Source organism: Rhincodon typus, chromosome 24 (assembly GCF_021869965.1).
Source record: "Rhincodon typus isolate 14 chromosome 24, sRhiTyp1.1, whole genome shotgun sequence".
NCBI classification, from domain to species: domain Eukaryota; kingdom Metazoa; phylum Chordata; class Chondrichthyes; order Orectolobiformes; family Rhincodontidae; genus Rhincodon; species Rhincodon typus.
This window is the reverse complement of record NC_063355.1, coordinates 37,235,354-37,259,073: the sequence shown is the minus strand read 5'-3', so window position 1 is coordinate 37,259,073 and position 23,720 is coordinate 37,235,354. Positions and strand designations below refer to the sequence as shown.

Sequence of the window (23,720 nt, the reverse complement as noted above, 5' to 3'; positions counted from 1 at the left end):
TTGAGAAGAGCTGGAGAGATCTTTCCAGTGTCCTACGCTAAACCTATTTTTTTTTAAGCAATCTGTTCAGACATGCTATTACATACCTCTGAAGCTGATGGGGCTTTAACCTGGATATGCCAACTGCACCACAAGAGCCCACAACTCTATTTTAATGTTAAATACTCAACAAGTGAGTGTTGCCAGCTCTAGGAAATAGAACGCTTTTTTAAAAAATAATTTTCTAATCAACCTGATCAGAAATGCTATTACATACCTCTGGAGAAGTGGGACTTGCACTCAGATATCTTGGCTTAGAGGCAGAGACCTCACCACTGAGCCGAAAGAACCCTGAAGACTAATGTTGTTTTATACCCAAAAGTGCTCTAATACACAACTGACTGTTTTTTTACCTGCATCACCAAATCACCCAAGGCATTTTCCATCTATTAGCCACCACCAGTCGATGATCCGTGTTCTCCAATTTACACACAAAGTTCAATAAAGGCAGTGCAGACCATCAAGCCTACTCCATTCATCAATGAACATTGTGAGGATCAGGTGATTTGAACATTAGTCTTATTGCTGTTAGCGGGATCTTGCTGTGCTCAAATTAGGCCCTGCATTTCCTGCATTACAACGGTGATTTCTCTTCAAAAATCTGTGACTGCCTGTCAAGTGCTTCGGAACACTTTGGCATCGTGATGGGCGCTATGTAGATGCAAGATCTCCTTTTTCACACAAGTGATGAGGCATGCAGAATGAATTTGATTTATTTCATTGGGGAGAGGGAGACGGTGAACTGCCCATTGAGCTGCCAAATGTTGAATTTGTCAATAACGTCTGAGGATCAAATCCACGATTCTCTGACCTCAAGCAAAAACTGAAATTGAGCTCAAGCGTGAAAAATCTACCTCAGGGTTTCATATGGAGGACTCCCAATACTTCACCTGTAATCAGTGGGTGGCTGTCAACTGTCAACTCTCATTCCCCCCTACTGCCTCTCTCATCCCTGGGCATACTGTGGCCTCTCAATACCCAATGAGCTGCCGTAGGGCTATGACAGACATGAACTGCTCATTATACTTCCCAACCCAGCTCATCCAATCTATCGAACCTGATTTGGCTGCACATGTCTTTAGGTGGAAGCAACTGGGCCTGAGGTGTCTCCTGGACCCCTATGATCAAAATCACAAGGATCATGCCATGTGGATGTGACATGCAAGATTCGTCAGATAAGGTGAGCCTTTCTTTGTCTCTTTGAGCTGGATTCAAGCCTGGGCCCCACATACCAACTTCTTCTCCCTCCTTCAATCTTCCATTCCAAAGCCAAATCCCAGGGGATACTAATGCCTTTATATTCTGAGACCCTAGGCTGCTCTACATATCTCTCTCTAAACCTCGCCACCCTTGTCTCTCGCTTTAAAAAATTCCTTGAAACAAATAGCATTCGTCAGACTTTCGGCGACCTTTTCTAATACCTTGTTATATAACCGCTGTGACATTTTCTTTGATAAATGTTCCTGTGAACGCTACACATCAGAGGTTAAAGGTTCATTAGGTAGACAACAGGTATACATGTTCTGAGTCAAAGTTTAATTCCAATTTACACAACCCCTAAGTTTCCAACATGTGAATTATTTGTTGGCAATTCAAATAGCCAGTTCTCAACCAGTTATCCATTCATTAACATATAACCATCATCTACTCCTTAGGCGTTGTAGGCATAGTTACCAGATTTTATGGGATGAGAACAGAGAAGCAGTTTGGGTTATTTTACTATGTGAAAGGTGCTAGCTAAAGGCAGGTTGTTGCTGGAAATACCTGCTGTCTGTAGACTGGTGATGACAGTAGTTGTTACGATGGTGGTGGTAGTTGTGTCTCTGCTTCCTTGTGTCACTGCTGCCAGATTGCCCAGTTCAGAATCCTTCCGGGAAAGGTCTGTACCTGTCATTGGGGTCTGACGGGCAACAGGGGGGACGACTCTCTGATCTGGTGAGCGGTCCTTGCTGGAGCTGGGCGTTGCCTCCAAACTGGGACGGACGTTCTCAAGGTCGGGCGGATCTGTGACATGGGCCCCCAACTGAATAGGCGGCCACGGAGTGGTACCATCACGAGTGGGGCTCGGTGATTTAGTGTGCCTGCCTAGACCGGCAGGAGGAGCTTCCGATCTGATGCCCGATGGATCTTCAGGAACTCCTGGCTTCTCTGTCACTAACTCGGGGATGGAGGATGGAGAGTGAGGGGTTGAGTAAGAAGGGAGGGCCCTTGACGATGGTGGGGCTGCGGTCACCGGAGGTGACTCGAGTATCCCAGTTGGCACTCCTTTGGCACTCAGGCGTCTGCGTAGGGCCTCCACCTGCCTGCGAGAAGGAAGCTGGCGCCTTTGTGGGGGAGGTGGGATGGTTATTCCGGTGGGATTGGAAGAGGGCAGTAGCAGTGCTCCTTGGCGCAGCAGGAGGTCCTCCTTCTGCATGACTGCATTGACCAAGTTGGTCTGGGTGTGGCCGGTGCCCAACGATTTCGTGGGCTCTTGCTCTCCGTCACTTGCGTCAATGCTTTGAACTGTTTGACCACTCTCCAGCTGGGGGGATGTGGTTGTGGCACCGATGCCTTCTTGCGGAACAGCATCTGAGACAAAAGGAGAAACAGAACTGCATTCAAAATGAAGCAAACAACTTTTCAAGTAGTGTTGCTGACTGAAAGTCCAAAAAATGTTTGTCACATGAACTCTCATCTGTAAAAGCCCCCAGCCAGTAGAAAAACCTTTACCCCACTTTACAATAAGGCGCCATTTTTCAATAATTGCAAGTACAAAAATTGACAGAAACCTTTAATTTTTTTAGTGCCACTCCCCTCCCCCAATGTTTTCTCTCCTTTTATTTCTACTTGCTCATGGGCAGCATGGTGGCTCAGTGGTTAGCACTGCCCCCTCATGGATCCAGGGACCTGGGTTCAATTCTAGCCTCTGTGTGGAGTTTACGTGTTCTCCCCACATCTTGTAAGTTTCCTCCCACAGTCCAAGGATGTGCAGGTTAGGTGGATGAGCCATTGTAAATGCAGGGCTTTGGGGATAGGGTGTGGGGGGATGGGTCTGGGTGGAGGGTTGGTGCAGACTGAATGGGCCAAATAACCTCTTTCCGCACTGCAGTGATTCCACAGATGTGAGTGTTGATAGCATTTAGTGCTCACCCCTAATTCCAGGTAAATATCAACCGCAATGCTGTGGGTCTGGAGTCACTTGTAGGCCTAACTGGGTAAGGACAGCAGATTTCCTTCCCAAAAGAGCATCAGTGAATTAAATAGGTTTTTAAACAATGGTCAACACTAGGCTAAGCCTTTAAAGTTCAGATTTTTATTGAAATCAAATTTCACCGTCTGTTATGACAGGATGCAATCTCACTTCTGCAGAACATTGGCTTGGAGAGGGTCTGTAGTACTAGCCCAGCAACATTATACTACACCACCAACTTCCCTGCTTGAGGGTAAGTCAAGGACATGAACCTTAAGTTTTTGGAGACACCAGGCCATCCCTGGAGAATTGGTGATGCAACAGAAAAGCATTGTATGAGCAAGACACCCGTAAAAGGAAGTAACAGATGGGAAGAATACAGAATATAACATTCTGATGCTTTTTTCAGTCACTCTATACATTGTCATTACATTTATTCCATGGTTATTGGTGAATCCCCCAGTACAAGGCCATATGCTCCATGTCATCAGTAATATTTTGAACCTCATAGAACTGTCCAATGAGTTGTGATTCTGGGTTTAGGTTCCACCTCCTTTGAATTGAACACCAAGACCAAGGCTGGGGCTCCAGTGCAGTACTGAGGGAGGTGATGTATTTGGACAAGATGCTAAAGGTGAGTCCTGCCAGGCCTCTTAGTTGGATGCAAAAGATCTCAGGGTTCCTTATTGTCCTGGCCAAGATCTCTCCCTCAAACCACATCACAAACAGCAGATGACTTGTTTATTGTCATATTGCTGTTTGTTGGAGCTGGCTGTGTGTAAATTGGCTGCTGTGTTTCCGACAGTGACTACACTTCAATAATACTTTAATGGTTGTAAAATACATTGAGACATAGGGTGGCTCAGTGGCTCAGTGGTTAGCACTGCTGCCTCACAGCACAAGAGATCAGGGTTCAATTCCACCCTTGGGTGATTGTGTGGAGTTTGCACATTCTTCCCTGTGTCTGTGTGGGTTTCCTCCAGGTGCACTGGTTTCCTCCCACAGTCCAAAGATGTGCAGGATAGGTAGATTGGCCATGCTAAAGTGCCCAGGGATGTTTAGGTTAGGTGGGTTAGACACGAAAAATTGGAGGAATTGGTCTGGGTGGGATGCTCTTCAGAGGGGTGATGTGGACTTGTTGGTCCAAATGGTCTGTGTCCACACTGTAGGGATTAAAAGTAGAAAATTTAAAAAAATTGTGAAAGGTGTTTCTTCTCCTCATTTCTTGAAGAACATGATAATAATGGGATGTGTGAAAGAGTCACCTGACTCAGTAATAGTGCAGCTGAAGATTTCAGTGTTTGATAGACTGATTTTAGATGTGTAAAAACTATAAGTTGAGAATGGATGTCTTTAATCAGTGTAGCATTTGAATAAATCATTATCATGTTCTGTTGTATCTGATAATTGGTATCCTGACTGCAGTGACACGTTGAAAGTGATCCAAATCACCTTTAACAAGCAGTAGAGGGTCGACACAGAGATTTAGATTTTATTGTCAAGCGCACTCAAGTACATAAGAACAGCTGTACTGTGAAAAGTGTAAACTGTCACCACACACGGCCCCATCTTAGGTACTAAGGTACCTAGGTACAAAAACTTTGGTGCAAGTAGTAAAAGAAACAAAGTTAAAGAAAAAGGTAAGCAAGTAAAAAAATAAAGAAATAAGGTAATAGTTAACATTAAAGCCCTTAATATAAACTGGAAAAATAAAGTAATGGCCTTGGGCTGTGACCACTACAATTTAAAGTCAATTGCAGATATTTAAACAGACTTGAGCAATGTGCAAGGAGAGGTAGTAGCCAATGAAGCATAAAAGATGAAGAAAGGCAAAATTAAATAAGAAAAGAATTCCCATTTAGCAAAAGGAACTTCAATATAAATGTGGAATTCAAACTCTTTTCCAGTCACTGGAACTGTAACAGCTGCCTTTCTTGTCTTTGAAATGAAACAATCAACTAAAGAATCAAATAAGCCTTTCACTATTGAAAATGACACTGGCCTGAGTTTTGCCCAATTTATCTGTCATTCAATGTGTAATTCACTTCCACACAAATAATTTGCTGTTAAACTTTCATTCTCCCAGTGAGAAAACAGGTCAGGGTCTGAGATTAATTTCTAGATTTGATTTCTTTTTTCTTTCATTTAAGTCTAAATTTTGAGCTGTGAGAGGGATTGGGACTGAATTTGCACGGAAGTATTTCCTCATAATGCAGTGGGGTGGGGAGGATGAGGATGGGACTGGGGGGATTGTTGGGTGCATGGGGGAAAGTGAGGTGCACCTATTACAGCTGATCCAATTGACAAATCAAAATCTTTCAATGCAACTACATTGTGCTTCTATTTTAAAATGCAGTAATTTTCTTGAACTACAAGCATCACTTTCAACTTTTTTTTGCAAAAGATTGTCAAAAATTCCAAGCTTTTTCTAGGCTTAAAGTTTAGTCTTAAAGTTCCTTAGCCTACATTGACTTACACACACACACGCACACACACTCGTGAATACACGCACACACACACACACACACGTACGCACACTCCTACCCTTGTATAAACTTGCTTAGACTTCCAACTAAGACTATTTAAAGCATTGTGCAAAGAGTAACATGGATTTTTAATGCAGCAAGATATATATTGCTGAATAAAGGCATGTTGCTAAAACTTTTTGTCTTGTACTCACCAGGACAATTTGCAAGAAGTACTAATGCATAGAGGAAATATGTTTGATACAGAATGAGAAGACAGTACTGATTGATTGACAAGTATATCTTGATTGGTAGAGGCATTGCAATGAAGAATACAGCAGTCACTGATGCCTGACAGTTAACTGTCAAGTTTTGTTTAAACTTAAACCAGGCACATTGATTCTGATAGGTCAAGGCCTTTCTCTGAGGAATGAACCATGGAATGGCTGCCCCTTATTTTGTGACATTGAAATAGACAAAGAAGGTAAGATGAAAAGCTGCAACAAAATGTTTAATTTTTCAGCAATACTCAAGTTCTAAAGTATCAAATGTCCAAAGATCCTTCACAAAAGTGTATTAAACAAAATTTGACACCAAACCGCATGAGGAGGTATTAGTACAGATAGTCATCCATTTGGTCAGAGGTGGGTTCTAAACAGCTTCTTGAAAGAGAAGAGATAGATAGAGAGCTTGAGAGAATAAGGGAGAAAAAGTCAGAGCTTAGGAATAAGGTAACTGGAAGCACAGACCCCACTGGTGAAGTGATGAGATTTAGGGAAGTATAAAAGGCCAGAGTTAGAGGGGTGAAAATCTTGCAGGATTATAATAATGGAAATGTCACTGAGATAGCTGGGGGAAGAGGGAGGCTGGCAAAGTCATGGAAGAATTTGTGAAATATGCTTAAAATATTGAAGCCATGACATTGTTGGACTGCAAGCACAGGCCATTGTAGTAGCATTCATTTATCAACACATGTTGGTGCCAGTTGTTACAACCAGTTTGAAAGAGGGGTGATAAACTCCCCTCTTTCTGAAACTACATCTCAGTCTGTTGCAAACAAGTATTTTTCTTTCCTTTTAAGCACATAGCTATCACATTTCAATTAAACTTAATTAACCAAATCAAAATTGAAGGGGAGCCAAATCCAAGGTTACCTTGAGTGAAAAGAATTTTTATTACCAAGTAAAACTGACAAAAATAAGGAAACACAACACCTGACACATACACACAAACACAGGTATTGAGCTTACAAGATGAAGGAGGAAGGAGAGTGTCTATACAGACAAAAAGTTACAGGCAATTGTAGTTTAAAGTTTTGTGTCCTTGAGTTGTGAGAGTGAAATTTGAGGCCCAATATTTTAACCATTGTCTTGTTTCCTCAGGAGTGGTGACCCTCACGGATAATTTGATTGCTCAGTTAAACTCCCCTTTATCCAAGTTGCTTTTTTCAATAGGCACGGGCTTTAGAGATGGAAACTGTGAGAGGGAGAAAGAGAGAGAGAGAGATAGGCAGAGAGACAGTGTCTTCCCCCAATTCTTACAAGTCCAGATCTTTGTTGCCCAGGAACAGCTGTTGATATAGGCCCATTTGTATATTCCTGAGTTGCTCATTGACTTTCCAAGCTGATTTATCCATGGACAATGAGATAACAAGGTGCAGAGCTGGATGAACACAGCAGGCCAAACAGCATCAGAGGAGCAGGAAAGCTGATGTTTCGGGTCTGGACCCTTCTTCAGAAGTGGGGTAGGGGAAGGGTATTCTGAAATAAATAGAGAGAGAGAGGGGGAGGTGATGATGGAAGGTGGATAAAGGAGCAGATAGGTGGAGAGGAGACAGACAGATCAAGGAGGCGGGGATGGGGCCAGTAAAGGTGAGGGTAGGTGGGGAGCTAGAATGGGGGTTGGTCAGTCAAGGGAAGATGGACAGGTCAAGGAGGCAGGGACGAGCTGGGTTGGTTTTGGGATGAGGTCAGGGGTGGGGAGATGAGAAGTTCACATTGAGAACATTGGGCTGCAGGGCTCCCAAGTGAAATATGAGGTGCTGTTCCTGCAACCTTTGGGTGGCATTGTTGTGGCACTGGAGGAGGCCCAGGATGGACATGTCGTCCAAGGAGTGGGAGGGGGAGTTGAAGTGGTTCGCGGCTGGAAGGTGCAGTTGTCTGTCGCGAACCGAGCGTAGGTGTTCCACAAAGTGGTCCATGGACAACCTTTCTTTGTAATACATAGCTTTCAAAGAGGTATGAACCAAGCAGGAGATACCAAAGTTGAGTGTCAGTGCTCTTGTGCAATAATGCTAATTTGGGCTAAGGCTGATTCCTTTATACTTAATAGTTTCAGCAGCTTGGCTCGACCTAGTCAGGTGATCACAGCAGCCATTTCAGTATGTATCCTTTAAAAAAACATTTTTAGTTCATAAAGGTCCCATTTAATAGAATCAGATGATGGAAGTTGAATATTAAGAAGATTGAGAAGGCATTTATCATGCTTGCCTTCATTGTCAGACCTTTGAGTACAGGAGTTAGGAAGTCAAAGTGAGATTGTACAGGATGTTAGTGAGGCCTCTTCTGGAGTACTGTGTCCAGTTCTGGTCTGCCTGTTGAGGGAAGGATATTATTAAGCTGGAGAGGGTTCAGAAGAGGTTTATCGGGGTGTTGGCTGGAATGGAGGGTTTGAGTTATAAGGAGAGACTGAACAGGCAGAGTCTTTTTTCACTGAAGCGTAGGAGTTTGACAGGTGTCTTTACAGAGGTTTATAAAATACTGAGGGTATAGATTAGGTGAATGACAGGTGTCTTTTCCCCAGGGGGGATTTCAAGACCGGGGGCCTATTTTTAAGGTGAGAGAAGAAAGATTTAAAAAGGACAAGAGGGGCAATTTTTTTTACACGGAGTGGTTTGTGTCTGGAATGAACATCCAGAAGAAGTTGTGGATGCAGGTACAGTTACAACATTTAAAATACATTTGGATAAATACATGAATAAGAAGGATATGGGCCAAGTGAAGGTTAGTGCGACTAGTTTAGTTTGGGATTATGGTCGGTATGTACTGGTTGAACCAAAGGGTCTCTTTCTCTGTTGTACGGCTCTATGACTCCATGGCTCTATTCCTAGTTTCTTTTCACCATGATCATTGCAGAGTTAGGGTGCAGGCACTACAAATTTAGATGAGTCCAACTTTAAAGAGGGAATAGGGGAGAGATAATAAAGGTTTTGTCAAAGAAATGGCATTGTTATCAGGCCATGGACACTTGAGATGATCTGTTACAGGCAGAATCACTCACCTGGGTGGCCCCAGAACAGGTCAACTAAGTGCCATTTCAGAAATCCTCCATCATAAGCTAATTCAGAATTCATTTTGACTTAAAGATGTGTCCACTTGCACCCAGAAACTGTCAGTTACTAAGATTTGGTGTAAAGGTCATGGGTTGAGAAGCTAATATATATCCTGAGTATTAAGATCCAGATTAGCAATATTTTGCAAAAATTAAGTAAAGATCCACGATAGGTCACTGAATTACCAGTATCAGCCTTTTCCTCGAAGGCTGTATCTCAGGCTGTAATGCATTTTATTAAAATTATTTGGCGTACCACGTTTTACCATTTTGTTCTACTCAATGTTCTTAGTTAGAAAATGCTTAATCAGTAAAATGATTTGGTGTTCATTCTGCATTGGTCAGTGTGCTGAGGGTTTACAGCATTGATATGTAAGGCCCCCTCCAGAGGATTAAAAATTATTATTTTGACATGAGATTTGAGATACTGCAATTAATTCCAATGGGTTGAAGGGACAATTAATGAGTTTTGATAAGGTGAGTAAGGAAAGCCTACTCTGCTTGGTGACTCAGTGTTGAAAAGGGATTAACAATTTAAAACAGTTATGAACACAAAGAAGGGAAATGTGAGTTGTAAGAACATGGCATGCTTTTGAAAGCAAAATAAATTTATATCATTCTTTTCACAACATCATGACATCCCAAAGTTCTTTATAGCCAATGAAGTAGTTCATTGCCCTTGGGAATCATTGAGTTAGGGATCATTTTAAGGGAAGAATTGATAAACAGTAAAAGCAGAGGAAACTGCTGAGCTAAAGGCAGACAACAGGATGAAGAGTTTGGATCCCTTCAGCAAAAAAAGCCTTCTTCTGCGCCACATACCTGTTTTTTCCGTGAATCTCACATGAAAAGGAGAATGTGTTGTATCCTTGTAAAGAATGATGATTACCATAGCATTTACAGATTTGTCAGCTAATGAATATGGTTGTGAGGCAGTGATGTTGTGGTAAGATCCTTAGGCTAGCAACACAAAATTTCAGGGGACATAGGTTCAAATCCCACCCATTGGTAGAGAGTGAAATTTGATAGCACTGACATGAAGGGATTAGTTAGCTCAGTTGGCAGGATAGCTGGTTTACACTGCAGTGTGATGCTAACAGTGCAGGTTCCATTACTGTACCAGCTGCAAACACTGTGAAGGTCCTGCGTTACTCAAGATGAGGTGACCCTCAGGTTAAACCATTGCCAGTAATCTGTTTCTAATGCGGGAGTGGGACTATGGTGAATTTACGCTTTAGTTGTCATTAGAAGCCCATCAGATTTACTATTATCCTTTAGGGAATGAAATTTTCTGTCCTTAATCTGGACTACATGTGACTCTAGATCCAACTGCAAGGTGGTTTGATTCTTATCTACCCTCTGGGCAATTGAAGATGGGCAATAAATACTGGCCATGCCAGTGATACCCACATCTCATGAAGAGATATGGGCCAAACGCAGGCAAGTGGGACGAGTTTAGGTTGGGAACATGGTTGGCATGGAGTAGTTGGACCAAAGGATCTGTTTCTATGATGTATGACTCTATGACTCTAAATCTCATTCTGTATTCAAATACTGGTTCTTGGAGGGTAATATTTTACAGCACTAATGTGATGCCATTGATTGTGCTCACAATATACCATTTTCTGTGAGAACATACCAACTTGATGCCAGTTAAGACCAATTTTATGGAGGCCTCCACTTAGAATGGATTGAGAGCAGTCAACCTAATTTCACTTGGGACTGTGAGACCTAACAGACAGAGTAGATTCACATCCCGAGTGATTGAAGATAAAAAATGTCGCCACTTTCCGGACCAAGGATTTTGAGCAAATCTGCAACAGATTTTATGGAGCCATTTGATAAAAAACTGTGATGCCATACAATGCATGGGAAACGCAATCAGTCGTAATCGGAGAACCTGGAATGCTGGTTGTGCCAAAGTCGTCAGCCAATCGTGCCAGCAGGATAGGAAATGCAACAGAAGGGTGCCCGTGATAGGCTAAAAGTCTGTGTTGGTGACTGAATTTGTTGAACTTCTGCAAACCTTTCCGGTGACCATGCCAACAAACCAGAGCAGAATTAGGGATGCCTCAGTCGAAATCAGGGGCAAGCCATCATTCGAAATCACAAATCTCTCCAAAAAAACCTCATAACACTTAAGAAGTGTTTAGATGTGATGCCAAGGCAAGGAAGGCAATGGGCCAAGAGCTGGTTAATGGTATGAGAATAGTTAGGTGGGTGTTTCTGACCAGCACATACTCCCTGGCCGTTTTCTGTGCTGCAAAACCTTATGATTCTGTGGTTATGAGGCTGAAGATGTTGATAGCCTTGAAGAGTCTGATGGCCGTCCACCCTCCCTCACCAGCCTGTTTCCCGAACTGATGCCTGATGGCTGTTGGGAAGCTGTGGGATTTTGCACTGCAACCCAATAGCAGGGAAAACAATCATTAGGCTGCATTGATGATGCAATGGGCCGTATCACACTCATCTGGAGACAGCACACTAAGCAGAAAAAGATTGCTGAGTTTCTCTAAAGGTATCTCCCAATAGTTTTCAAAGCCTTTTATTGTACAAAGGTCAGGCCATTAGGACACATAAACAAGTTAAAAAATAAAGACATTTTTCACATATTTACAGTGTCACTGTGTTTCATTTATTTTGGCATACCACATATTTGAAGATAAACTGTGCTGCTCAAGGGCTACCTCAGACATAACAAAGCTCTGTTGAACATAAACCTGTGGACAGTCCCTACGATTTAACTTATCACAATTTTATCATATTTTGTTGCTAAAGTTGGGGTTTTCAAATATAGAAAACCAATAATGTATTGTGAAAATCCCCTGGGGTGTTTATTTGTGAGATTTATGGGCTCTTCCAGACAACTGTTAACTTGTTCTGTGTTGTGTGTTTTTTTGACACTGTATGTGCTACTAGTTTGCACTGTCGCTTTTATTTCTGCTGACATGGAAGATTTGTACTCTGTATTGTGTGACTTTTTGTGAGCTGATTCTGAGATGTGAGTGGTTAAATATGGGGAAGAGTCTAGTAGGAGCAGAATCTTGTGGAGGCAATGGATGCTTCAACCACCAGGTGAAGAGCTGGCAAAATCCCAGGTCAATCACTTTGAGGAAAGGCCCATAACCTCCTGTGCCACTTGGCTTAACATACCAGCACCAGCCCCCTCCCCCCTCAGGATCAATGACCTCATGGCTGGAAGTGCAGTACAGCGAGAGCTGCCAGGCAATTAGAAGCTGGCTAAAAACTGAAAGAACTGTGGATGCTGTAAATCAGGAACAAAATTAGACGTTGCTGGAGAAATTCAGCAGATATGGCAGCATCTGTGAAGAAAAATCAGAGTTGACGCTCCTCAGAAGGGTCACCGGACCCGAAAGGTTAACTCTGAGTTTTTTCTTCACAGACGCTGCCAGGCCTGCTGAGCTTTTCCAGCAATTTCTGTTTTTGTTCCTGACTTAGAAACTGGCATCTCTTTGGTACTCAGCAGTGGTACAGAGGAGGAGGTGGTTGCTACAGGTACAGTACCTATCTGAGACCTCAGTTTTCAAAGGGACCAAGGCACAGATGAGTGATGGTGGGAAAGGAGTCAATGGTTGACCTTGCAGAGTTGGGGTCTTGGCAGTAAGTGCAGGGATTGGCTACCATGGGGGTCCCAATCCGCCCCCTTTCCAATGTCATGTCTTTCAATCAGCCAATGAAATGATGGACATGTACTGCGAAAGTTTCTTAGTGTGTTGAATGATGGATACCCCCAAACAATCCACACACTAAGATATGTTTATTTTGCTCTCTGCCTGGCAAGATAAACACAATTCCCATGTCACCTAATTCCCTAAGTAACCAATAATCTATCAATTTCTGTATTGAATATGCTCAGGTCTGAACATCCACAGCTTTCTAAGCCGGGGAGTTCCAATGATTCACAACACCTTGAGAGAAGAAATTTCCCACAAATTAGCGCGAAATGGCCGGTCCCTTATCATTTTGAGACTGTGTCCCCATTTACTGGACTCCCCTGCCAGGGAGATATATTTTCTCATCATCTCATCCCCTGAGGAATTTTATTTGCTTCCAGTTAGATCACCTGAGTTAACAAATCAGCCATGATCTTACTGACTGATAGGTCAGTCTCAAAATTCTTGACTTTGTACATTGGTTCTGATTTGGTTAACTGCCCAGAGAGCTTGAAATTAGGGAGGGCATAAATAGAAAATCAGGCAGCTTTAGTGATTCTGAGTGGGATATTCATGTGTGTATGTCTATTGCGATTGGAAGACAGGTAGAGGCTAAGTGAGATACTTGTCCAAATCGCCAGGCTGGGCCCACTGACTGTGGTCATTCATGTTTTTGTTTTGTTTGTGTCTGCAACACAGAACGTCATACATATCCTGCCAACATTTGAGAGCGTGCTTAACAACATAATAACCAGATAATCCATTTTGGATGTTAATTGATGGATAAAAAATAGCTAGGGCATCAGAACTAACTCCCATCCTTCACTTGAAAATAGACCCAAGGGGTCATTTATATCTACCCAATGGAACAGCAGTTAAATATCACATCTGAGAAACAGCAGTACCACCGTCAGTGCAGGGGTCCCACCGTACTGCACTGTAGTACCAGCCCTAATTGTTTTAAGCATTCAAAGTCTGGAGTGGGGTTTGAGCCCAAGCTCTTGTGGTTTATAGGCAAGCATGATACAAGCTGTACCATAGGAACAGTACACCCTTAAGCAAACTATAGTGTGTATTCAGCGTTTGTGGAAAAATAGCCCAGTACTGAATCAACATTTTGATGAGACAGGGTGAAAAAAATTAAAGGGAGAATAAATGGTTACTTTTGACAACACTCCTACCTTTGCTATTATTCTAGCCCCCAAATGGAGGATACATATAGGCCCATACATACCTCCTGAAACAATCTTTATTTTATTTCAGCTTTATTTTAGAAAGATTCAGGAGGTGAGCGTCTGTTGCCTTTGTGGTTTGGGGAGCAATCTCTTTGTGGGTCAGGCCAAAAAAGAACTAAAATAACCTTAGAAATCAGAGTGTGGCTTCCAGGACAAAGGCACTTGAATTCATTTATTCACCAAGCAGGACAAACCACTCTCCTGCCATCAGGCAGCATTTGTAAGGAGAAAGGCTATTTATTCCCAAAGTATTTTATGGCCAGTTGTGCGATTTTTTTTTGTTATTTTAGATATCCGTGGTGATGAAAAGCCAAGTTGAAGCGCAATCTTATTTATGTACCATGCATCGGTCGTGTCATATGATAAAACAACAAAAACACTTGAGCCATTCATCAAAGTGTCCTGTTCCATGTGAATGAATCTGGTATAAGCAATGTGCTCCATCAGTGACAGTGACAGAGGACAACGTGGATTCAGTATCATGATTGAATGATGTATGATAAATAGTTCTATCAAAGTGAATATTATAAATTCACTGTGCCAAAACTTAGAAACGAAACAAAATTACACTTACCAACTCACCTCTCAGCATCAGAGAAGACTGATTTCTCTCCCCTTTAATATCCTGCTCCTGTATCAAATTTCTAGCTGAACTAAGTGATTTTTACTCTGTGCTGGACTGCATTATGATCTCAATTGAGATTAGTAACCTTCTCTTAATGAAAGAAGAAATCCAAAATCCTGGTTAGTTACTGAAAGAATGAAGCCGCAATGTTCCACAGTTGAAAACAAGATGATTTTTTCCCCCAGACAAGAGTCAAATTAAGCAAATCCTAAACATACCTTGGTTTTTTTTGTGCATGTTCATGGGATGCGAGCATCATTGGCTAGGCCAGAATATATTGCCCATCCAAACTGCCCTACCATCAACATATAGAGGGATCTAGACATTCAGGTCCACAGTTCCCTGAAAGTGGCAACACAAATCAATAATATAGTCAATAAGGTGTATGGCATGCTTCCTTCATCAGTCGGGGCATGGAGTATAAAAATTGACAAGTCACATTGCAGCTGTATACAACTTTAATTCGGCCACATTTGGAATATTGTGTTCAGCTCTGGCCATCACACTACAAGAAGGATGTGGAGGCTTTGGAGAGGGTACAGAAGCAGTTGTTGCCTGGTTTGGAGGATATTAGCTATGTGGAGAGATTGGGCAAACTTGGTTTGTTTTCACTTGAATGTTGAAGAATGAGGGGAAACCTCATAGAATTTTACAAAATTATGAGCAGCATGGATAGAATGGATAGTTGGAGTCATAGAGTCATGGTCATAGAGTCATACAGTACGGAAACAGATCTTTCGGTCCAACCAGGCCACGCTGACCATAACCCCAAACTAAACTAGCCCCACCTGCCTGCATTTGGCCTATATCTCTCCAAACATTTCTTTTTCATGTACTTATCTAAATGTCTCTTAAACATTGCAACTGTACCCATATCCATCACTTCCTCTGGAAGTTCATTCCACACATGAACAGCTCTCTGTATAAAAAAATTGTCCCTTCTGCCTTTTTAAAATTTCTCTCCTCTCACCTTAAAAAATGCCCCCAAGTCTTGAAATACCCCACACTAGGGAAAAGACATCTGCTAGTGACCTTATCTATACCTCTCATGAATTTATAAATCTCTATACGGTCACCATTCAACCTCCTATGCTCCAGTGAGAAAAGTCCCAGCCTATCCAGCCTCTCCCTTTAACTCAAACCTTCCATTCCTGTCAAGATCCTGGTAAATCTCTTCTGAACCCTCTCCAGCTTAATAATATTAATTTTATAATTAATCTAACATTAATTAGTAGTATAATAATATCCTTTTACCCAAGGTAGAAATATCAATTACTAGGGCACATAAATTTAAGGTAAAAGGAGATAAGTCTGAAGGAAATGTGAGAAGCAAGTGAGAGGATCTGGTGGAGGCAGATACAATAGCAATTTTTAAGAGGCATCTTGACAGATATATGAATAGACAGGGAATAAAGGGATATGGACTGCATAGAGGCAAAAGATTTTTAGTTTAGAAAAGCATAGTCATGGTAGGCCAAAGGGCCTATTCCTGTAAGGCTTTTCGCTCTTTGAGATGGTAATGGTGATGTGCTTGTAGTTTTCTTGTTAGCCCACATATCATATGCCATAGAGAATTAGGATTTAAATTGAGTCAGATGCCTGGAAGTTTATTAACAACTAATTATGTTCACTGATATGACATCCTAGACTCTCGTATACATTCTGTGTTACATGCTTACCGAGAATACAATGATATTAAATATGACGAGATGACTAGCTGTCTACCGCCTACTGATTCACTGAACCAAGAATAGGGTGGAGACCTCTTATAACAGACAATCACATGTCATGATTTAGCCCAGTTGTCTAAAAGGTATAGTACAATTCCGAGATCTGTGCAATAATACCAAAAGTAGTGAAATGTCTTCTTGAACCTCTGCAGTCCTTGGCGTGTGGGTGCACTGACAAGGAGGAATTTCCAGAATTCAGACCCAGTGATAGTGAAGGAATGATAATATACATCCAAGAGAAGATGGTGTTGACTTGAAGGGGAGCTTGTAAGAGGTTTTTTCCCCATGCAGTTGCTGTCCTTCTCCTTCTCCTCGCGTGACTGCGGCCTTTCAGTTGTTTCAGCGGCGGGAGTCCGGGAGGAAGCACGAGGGCAGCCTGGGAAGGTGAGTTTTTCGATTATAAAAGTCTTACCTCGCGTGACTCCATTTTTGGAGTAAGTGAGGTAATATATTTGGGTGGTTGCTTTACCCGAAACACTACCTAGGTAGTGTCTCCCACCCATCCTCCTCCTCTAACCAAAAAAAAAGTTCTGAGCGCTGATTTGGTAAGGCTACTAGTTTTTTTTTTATTTGTCTGTTTGGGAATTCAGAACAGTGGGAATGGATGCTAGGGCAGTTGTATGCTCCTCCTGTAGAATGTGGGAGGTAAGGGTCACCACTAATGTCCCCACTGACGTCATCTGCGGGAAGTGCACCCAACTCCAGCTCCTCGGAAACCGTGTTAGGGAACTGGAGCTGGAGCTGGATGAACTTCGGATCATTCGGGAGGCTGAGGGGGCAATTTATAGGAGTTACGGGGAGGTAGTCACACCTCAGGTACAGGAATAAAGTAGATGGGTTACAGTCAGGGGACAGAAAGGGAACAGGCAGACAGTGCAGGGATCTCCTGTGGCCATTCCCCTCAAAAACAAGTATACCGTTTTGGATACTGTTGGGGGGACGACTTACCAGGGGTAAGCCATGGGGTACAGGTCTCTGGCACAGACTCTGTCCCTGTTGCTCAGAAGGGAAGGGGGGAGAGGAGGAGAGCATTAGTCATTGGGGACTCCATAGTTAGGGGGACAGCTAGAAGATTCTGTGGGAACGAGAGAGACTCGCAGTTGGTGTGTTGCCTCCCAGGTGCCAGGGTCCGTGATGTCTTGGATCGTGTTTTCGGGATTCTTAAGGGGGAGGGGGAGCAGCCCCAAGTCGTGGTCCACATAGGCACCAACGACATAGGTAGGAAAAGGGATGGGGACGTAAGGCAGAAATTCAAGGAGCTAGGGTGGAAGCTTAGAGCTAGAACAAACAGAGTTGTTATCTCTGGTTTGTTACCCGTGCCACGTGCTAGCGAGGCGAGGAATAGGGAGAGAGAGCAGTTGAACACGTGGCTACAGGGATGGTGCAGGAGGGAGGGATTCAGATACCTGGATAATTGGGGCTCATTCTGGGGTAGGTGGGACCTCTACAAATGGGATGGTCTACACCTGAACCAGAGGGGTACCAATATCCTGGGGGGGGGAAATTTGCTAATGCTCTTCGGGAGGGTTTAAACTAATTCAACAGGGGGATGGGAACCTGAATTGTAGCTCCAGTGTACAGGAGGTTGAGAGTAGTGAGGTCATAAATAAGGTTTCAAGGTTGCAGGAGTGTACCGGCAGGCAGGAAGGTGGTTTGAAGTGTGTCTACTTCAATGCCAGGAGCATCTGGAATAAGGTGGGTGAACTTGCAGCATGGGTTGGTACCTGGGACTTCGATGTTGTGGCCATTTCGGAGACATGGATAGAGCAGGGACAGGAATGGTTGTTGCAGGTTCTGGGGTTTAGATGTTTCAGTAAGATCAGGGAAGGTGGTAAAAGAGGGGGAGGTGTGGCATTGTTAGTCAAGGACAGTCTTACGGTGGCAGAAAGGATGTTTGATGACAACTCGTCTACTGAGGTAGTATGGGCTGAGGTTAGAACCAGGAAAGGAGAGGTCACCCTGTTGGGAGTTTTCTATAGGCCTCCGAAAAGTTCCAGAGATGTCGAGGAAAAGATTGCAAAGATGATTCTGTATAGGAGCGAAAGTAACAGGGTAGTTGTTATGGGGGACTTTAACTTTCCAAATATTGACTGGAAACGCTATAGTTCGAGTACTTCAGATGGGTCAGTTTTTGTCCAATGTGTGCAGGAGGGTTTCCTGACACAGTATGTAGATAGGCCAACAAGAGGCGAGGCCACATTGGATTTGGTACTGGGTAATGAACCAGGCCAGGTGTTAGATTTGGAGGTAGGTGAGCACTTTGGTGATAGTGACCACAATTCGGTTACGTTTACTTTAGCGATGGAAAGGGATCAGTATATACCGCAGGGCAAGAGTTATAGTTGGGGGAAAGGCAATTATGAGGCGATGAGGCAAGATTTAGGATGCATAGGATGGAGAAGGAAACTGCAGGGGCTGGGCACAATTGAAATGTGGAGCTTGTTCAAGGAACAGCTATTGCGTGTCCTGGAGAAGTATGTACCTGTCAGGCAGGGAGGAAGTGGTCGAGCGAGGGAACCGTGGTTTACTAAAGAAGTTGAATCTCTTGTCAAGAGGAAGAAGGAGGCTTATGTAGAGATGAGGCGTGAAGGCTCAGTTAGGGCGCTTGAGAGTTACATGTTAGCCAGGAAGGACCTAAAGAGAGAGCTAAGAAGAGCCAGGAGGGGACATAAGAAGTCTTTAGCAGGTAGGATCAAGGAAAACCCTAACGCTTTCTATAGGTATGTCAGGAATAAAAGAATGACTAGAGTAAGATTGGGGCCGGTCAAGGACAGTAGTGGGAAGTTGTGCGTGGAGTCCGAAGAGATAGGAGAGGTGCTAAATGAATATTTTTCGTCAGTATTCACACAGGAAAACGACAATGTAGTCGAGGAGAATACTGAGATACAGTCTATTAGACTAGACGGGATTGAGGTTCATAAGGAGGAGGTGTTAGCAATTCTGGAAGGTGTGAAAATAGATAAGTCCCCTGGGCCGGATGGGATTTATCCTAGGATTCTCTGGGAAGCTAGAGAGGAGATTGCAGAGCCTTTGGCTTTGATCTTTATGTCGTCATTGTCTTCAGGAATAGTGCCAGAAGACTGGAGACTAGCAAATGTTGTCCCCTTGTTCAAGAAGGGGAGTAGAAACAACCCTGGTAATTATAGACCAGTGAGCCTTACTTCGGTTGTGGGTAAAGTGTTGGAAAGGATTATAAGAGATAGGATTTATAATCATCTAGAAAGGAATAATTTGATTAGGGATAGTCAACACGGTTTTGTGAAGGGTAGGTCGTGCCTCACAAACCTTATTGAGTTCTTTGAGAAGGTGACCAAACAGGTGGATGAGGGTAAAGTGGTTGATGTGGTGTATATGGATTTCAGTAAAGCGTTTGATAAGGTTCCCCATGGTAGGCTATTGCAGAAAATACGGAGGCATGGGATTGAGGGTGATTTAGCGGTTTGGATCAGAAATTGGCTAGCTGTAAGAAGACAGAGGGTGGTGGTTGATGGGAAATGTTCATCCTGGAGTTCAGTTACTAGTGGTGTACCTCAAGGATCTGTTTTGGGGCCACTGCTGTTTGTCATTTTTATAAATGACCTGGATGAAGGCGTAGAAGGATGGGTTAGTAAATTTGCGGATGACACCAAAGTCGGTGGAGTTGTGGATAGTGCGGAAGGATGTTGCAGGTTACAGAGGGACATAGATAAGCTGCAGAGCTGGGCTGAGAGGTGGCAAATGGAGTTTAATGCGGAAAAGTGTGAGGTGATTCACTTTGGAAGGAGTAACAGGAATACAGAGTACTGGGCTAATGGTAAGATTCTTGGTAGTGTGGATGAGCAGAAAGATCTCGATGTCCATGTGCATAGATCACTGAAAGTTGCCACCCAGGTTGATAGCGTTGTTAAGAAGGCATACAGTATGTTAGGTTTTATTGGTAGAGGGATTGAGTTTCGGAGCCATGAGGTCATGTTGCAGCTGTACAAAACTCTGGTGCGGCCGCACTTGGAGTATTGCGTACAGTTCTGGTCACCGCATTATAGGAAGGATGTGGAAGCATTGGAAAGGGTGCAGAGGAGATTTACCAGATGTTGCCTGGTATGGAGGGAAGGTCTTATGAGGAAAGGCTGAGGGTCTTGAGGCTGTTTTCGTTAGAGAGAAGAAGGTTAAGAGGTGACTTGATAGAGACATACAAGATGATCAGAGGATTAGATAGGGTGGACAGTGGGAGCCTTTTTCCTCGGATGGTGATGGCTAGCATGAGGGGACATAGCTTTAAATTGAGGGGTGATAGATATAGGACAGATGTCAGAGGTAGGTTCTTTACTCAGAGAGTAGTAAGGGCGTGGAATGCCCTGCCTGCATAAATAGTAGACTCGCCCACTTTAAGGGCATTTAAATGGTCATTGGATAAACATATGGATGATAATGGAATAGTTTAGGTTAGATGGGCTTCAGATTGGTTTCAGTCGGCGCAACATCGAGGGCCGAAGGGCCTGTACTGCGCTGTAATGTTCTATGTTCTATGTTCTATGTTCTATGTTCCAAGTCATGAGGTAGCAGGTTTGGAGGGTGCTATCTGGGAGACTGGCTGAGTAGCTGCCGTGTATCTTCCAGATGCTACACACTACCAACCATCTAAACTCTAAAACCCAAAATCAACATCAGTTTATTGTGAATTAGCAGGCAAAGAGTGATAGATTCTAGATGATTAATTGCACATTGATTGCCAAATATCTTACAAAGAATTTCAACTCCTCCTCCCCTGGAATTTAGTCTGATTTAGCTGACAGCAATGCACAATCAGCCTGAGTTCCACAGGCACTATCTTAACCAAAATGACATGCAAGCCTCCCCAACTCTGTCTAGTTGGCATAAATCTACAAATGGTAACTTTAAGTAACAAAAGCAGATGATTCCCAGTTTCTGGACTGAGCCTCTGTCTCCTTCAGCCTGCCAAAATTGCACCAACTTCATTAACGTTGGAGTTCTGATGACTCTATGTCCTTTCATATACTTTAATTTTCTTTATTCATTCATGGGATGTGGGTGCCACGAGCAGGCCATCATTCATTACCCATCTATCCCTAATTGCCCAAGAGGGCAATTAAGTGTCAACCACATTACTGTGCGTCTGGAGTCACATGTAGACCAGACTAGGTAAGAATGGCAGTTTCCTTCCCTAAAGGACTTTGTTGTGAACCAGATGGGTTTTTCATGGTGGTTTCATGGTCTTCATTAGACTTCTAATTTGAGGTATTTATTGAACTCGAATTCCACCATCTGCCATGGAAGGTTTCCTTTCCAAGCTCTCATTTTTCGTTTAAGGGTTGCATCAGTATTGTAACACCTCTGATCTCAAACAAACTTTGTATGATTATTGGAGGAGGCTTCTAAATAAATTGATGTCATGTATAAAGTCACCATAGTGTTGCCATGCCATAAGGCAGCCATCTCATTAGAGAGAGATCAACCACACCTCAAGTGTTGAGAAGAAGAATCCTTCATGGTAACCTCAACCAGTGCAGGAATTGAACTCATACTGCATCACTCTGCATCAAAGACAGCTGTCCAGCCAACTGAACCTTCAGGTACAGAGGAAAATGAAACAAGTGTGTAGCAGCAATTATATTATTGACACAGCTCATTCTGTTAATGGCCTGTCTCATCCAGAGACCAAACCCCTACCTATCCCCATAAACCCGCATTTATCATGGCTAACCCACCTAGCCTACACATCCCTGAACACTATGGGACAACTTAGCGCGGTCAATCCACCCTAACCTGCACATCTTTAGACTGTGGGAGGAAGCCGGAACACCCAACGCAAACCCACTAACCCACAATAATTCAATAAACTATTTATTCCCTCGCATTTATCTAACATTTTAATAAATTTTCATCCATTGAGGTGATTTATTCACACTGCTGTTTGCTGATAGAAACACAAAGAGAATAACAACAGATAAGATGACTGCTCCAATGTCATCCAATAATGGCTGTTTTGAAAAGAAAACTTGAGCCTGCTCTCAGTTCTAATTGTTGTTCTGCATACATTTCCTTGTCTCCATGTCATCTTCTCTCTGTGAAAAAGCCTAAAGGTGCATGCATCACAATGCAGCCGACACCTTTTTCTGACTATCGGAAAATCTTCCTTGGCCTCAAGCCAGGAATTATTATTAACTTCTCACCATAGCAAGCTCTCTGTTATTAGTGTTGGTCTCAATTCAGTGAATAGCACTCTCACCTCTAAATCAGATGGTTATCAATTCAAGTACCATTCCAGGGAATACAGCCCATGATTTAGATTGGTGTCCTAGCAAATATTTATTTGTCAATCAGGATCACAAAAACAGATAATCCAATTATTATCCAACTTCCATTTGTGGGATCTTGCTGTTTACAAACTGGCTGCTGCTTTTCCAACATTACTCATTTGCTGCTGTAATAACAGGTTAAGAAAGAGAGGGTGCAAGAAAGTTTTGTATTTATGTAGCACCTTTCACAATAACTAGACATCTCAAAGTGCTTTATTGCTGAAGAAGTACTTCTGAAGTAATTGTCACGAATTGGAAACACAACAGTAAATCCACACATGGCTTGTAGTCACACAAGCTCCCACAAACAGCAATGTGATAATGAGTAGATCATGTGCATTTGTCATACCAATTGAGGGATAAATATTTGTCAGAACCCTGCCCTTCACTGGAATAGTGCCACGGGATCTCTTACCTCTACTCAAGCAGGGAGATGGAATTTTGATATAACATCTCATTTAAACGCCAACACCCTCTGACAATGCTGCACTCCCTCAGTACTACCCTGGAGAGTCAGCCTTGATGTTAGCACACCCATCCTGGACTGGGACGCAACCTTGGAACTTTGTAATTGGACGCTGGATTTAACGGAAGGTTGGAGGATGGGTGCAGGTGTGGACTGCTTGGTCTCCCTGCAATGAAGGTTGACAGGCAGTCAATGCACTTGAAGGTAAAGCCCAATTTACAGCCACAACAGGCTGCTATGAGGCTAACCCAGGTGAAAGTGGGACATCTACCTCCAAGGGGGAACAATGTTGCACCATCAAGAGCTGCCATCTAGACCACAGTCCTGACAGAGCCAGAGCTGGAATCTCTGGAGTGAGATTTGAACTCACAATCTTCAAACCCAGCAGCAAACCAGCTACCCACTTAGCAACAGCTGAACCCATATTTAGTGCAGAGGAGTGATTATGGTATGGTTGTAGGGCTTTACATAGGAGTTTACATAGAAAAGGAGAGATTGTTCAGACAAGAACCAGTTAAGAAGATTCTGAACAGCCAGTAAAGATTTTAGTGCTGAGCTGTGGCCAACATTGAAGTCATTGCTGCTGTGAGAGGGTCATGTTTAGTTCCAACTGGTTGACAGATGCGGAGACAGGACACATACTGAGAGTCTGTTCACATCATACTTGATTGCCACTTTATGTATGGCC

General features: G+C 43.0%; 1 protein-coding gene across 1 annotated transcript in view; it reads right to left on the bottom strand.

Moving 5' to 3' along the window:
• LOC109910584 (seizure 6-like protein) overlaps positions 1 to 23,720 on the bottom strand; it is a 240,985-nt gene that overhangs the window by 118,013 nt on the left and 99,252 nt on the right. Inside the window, exon 4 of the mRNA XM_020509799.2 lies at positions 1,804 to 2,592. Within this exon, the coding sequence (XP_020365388.2) occupies positions 1,804 to 2,592 (789 nt within the window). The remainder of the gene's footprint in view (positions 1 to 1,803; positions 2,593 to 23,720) is intronic.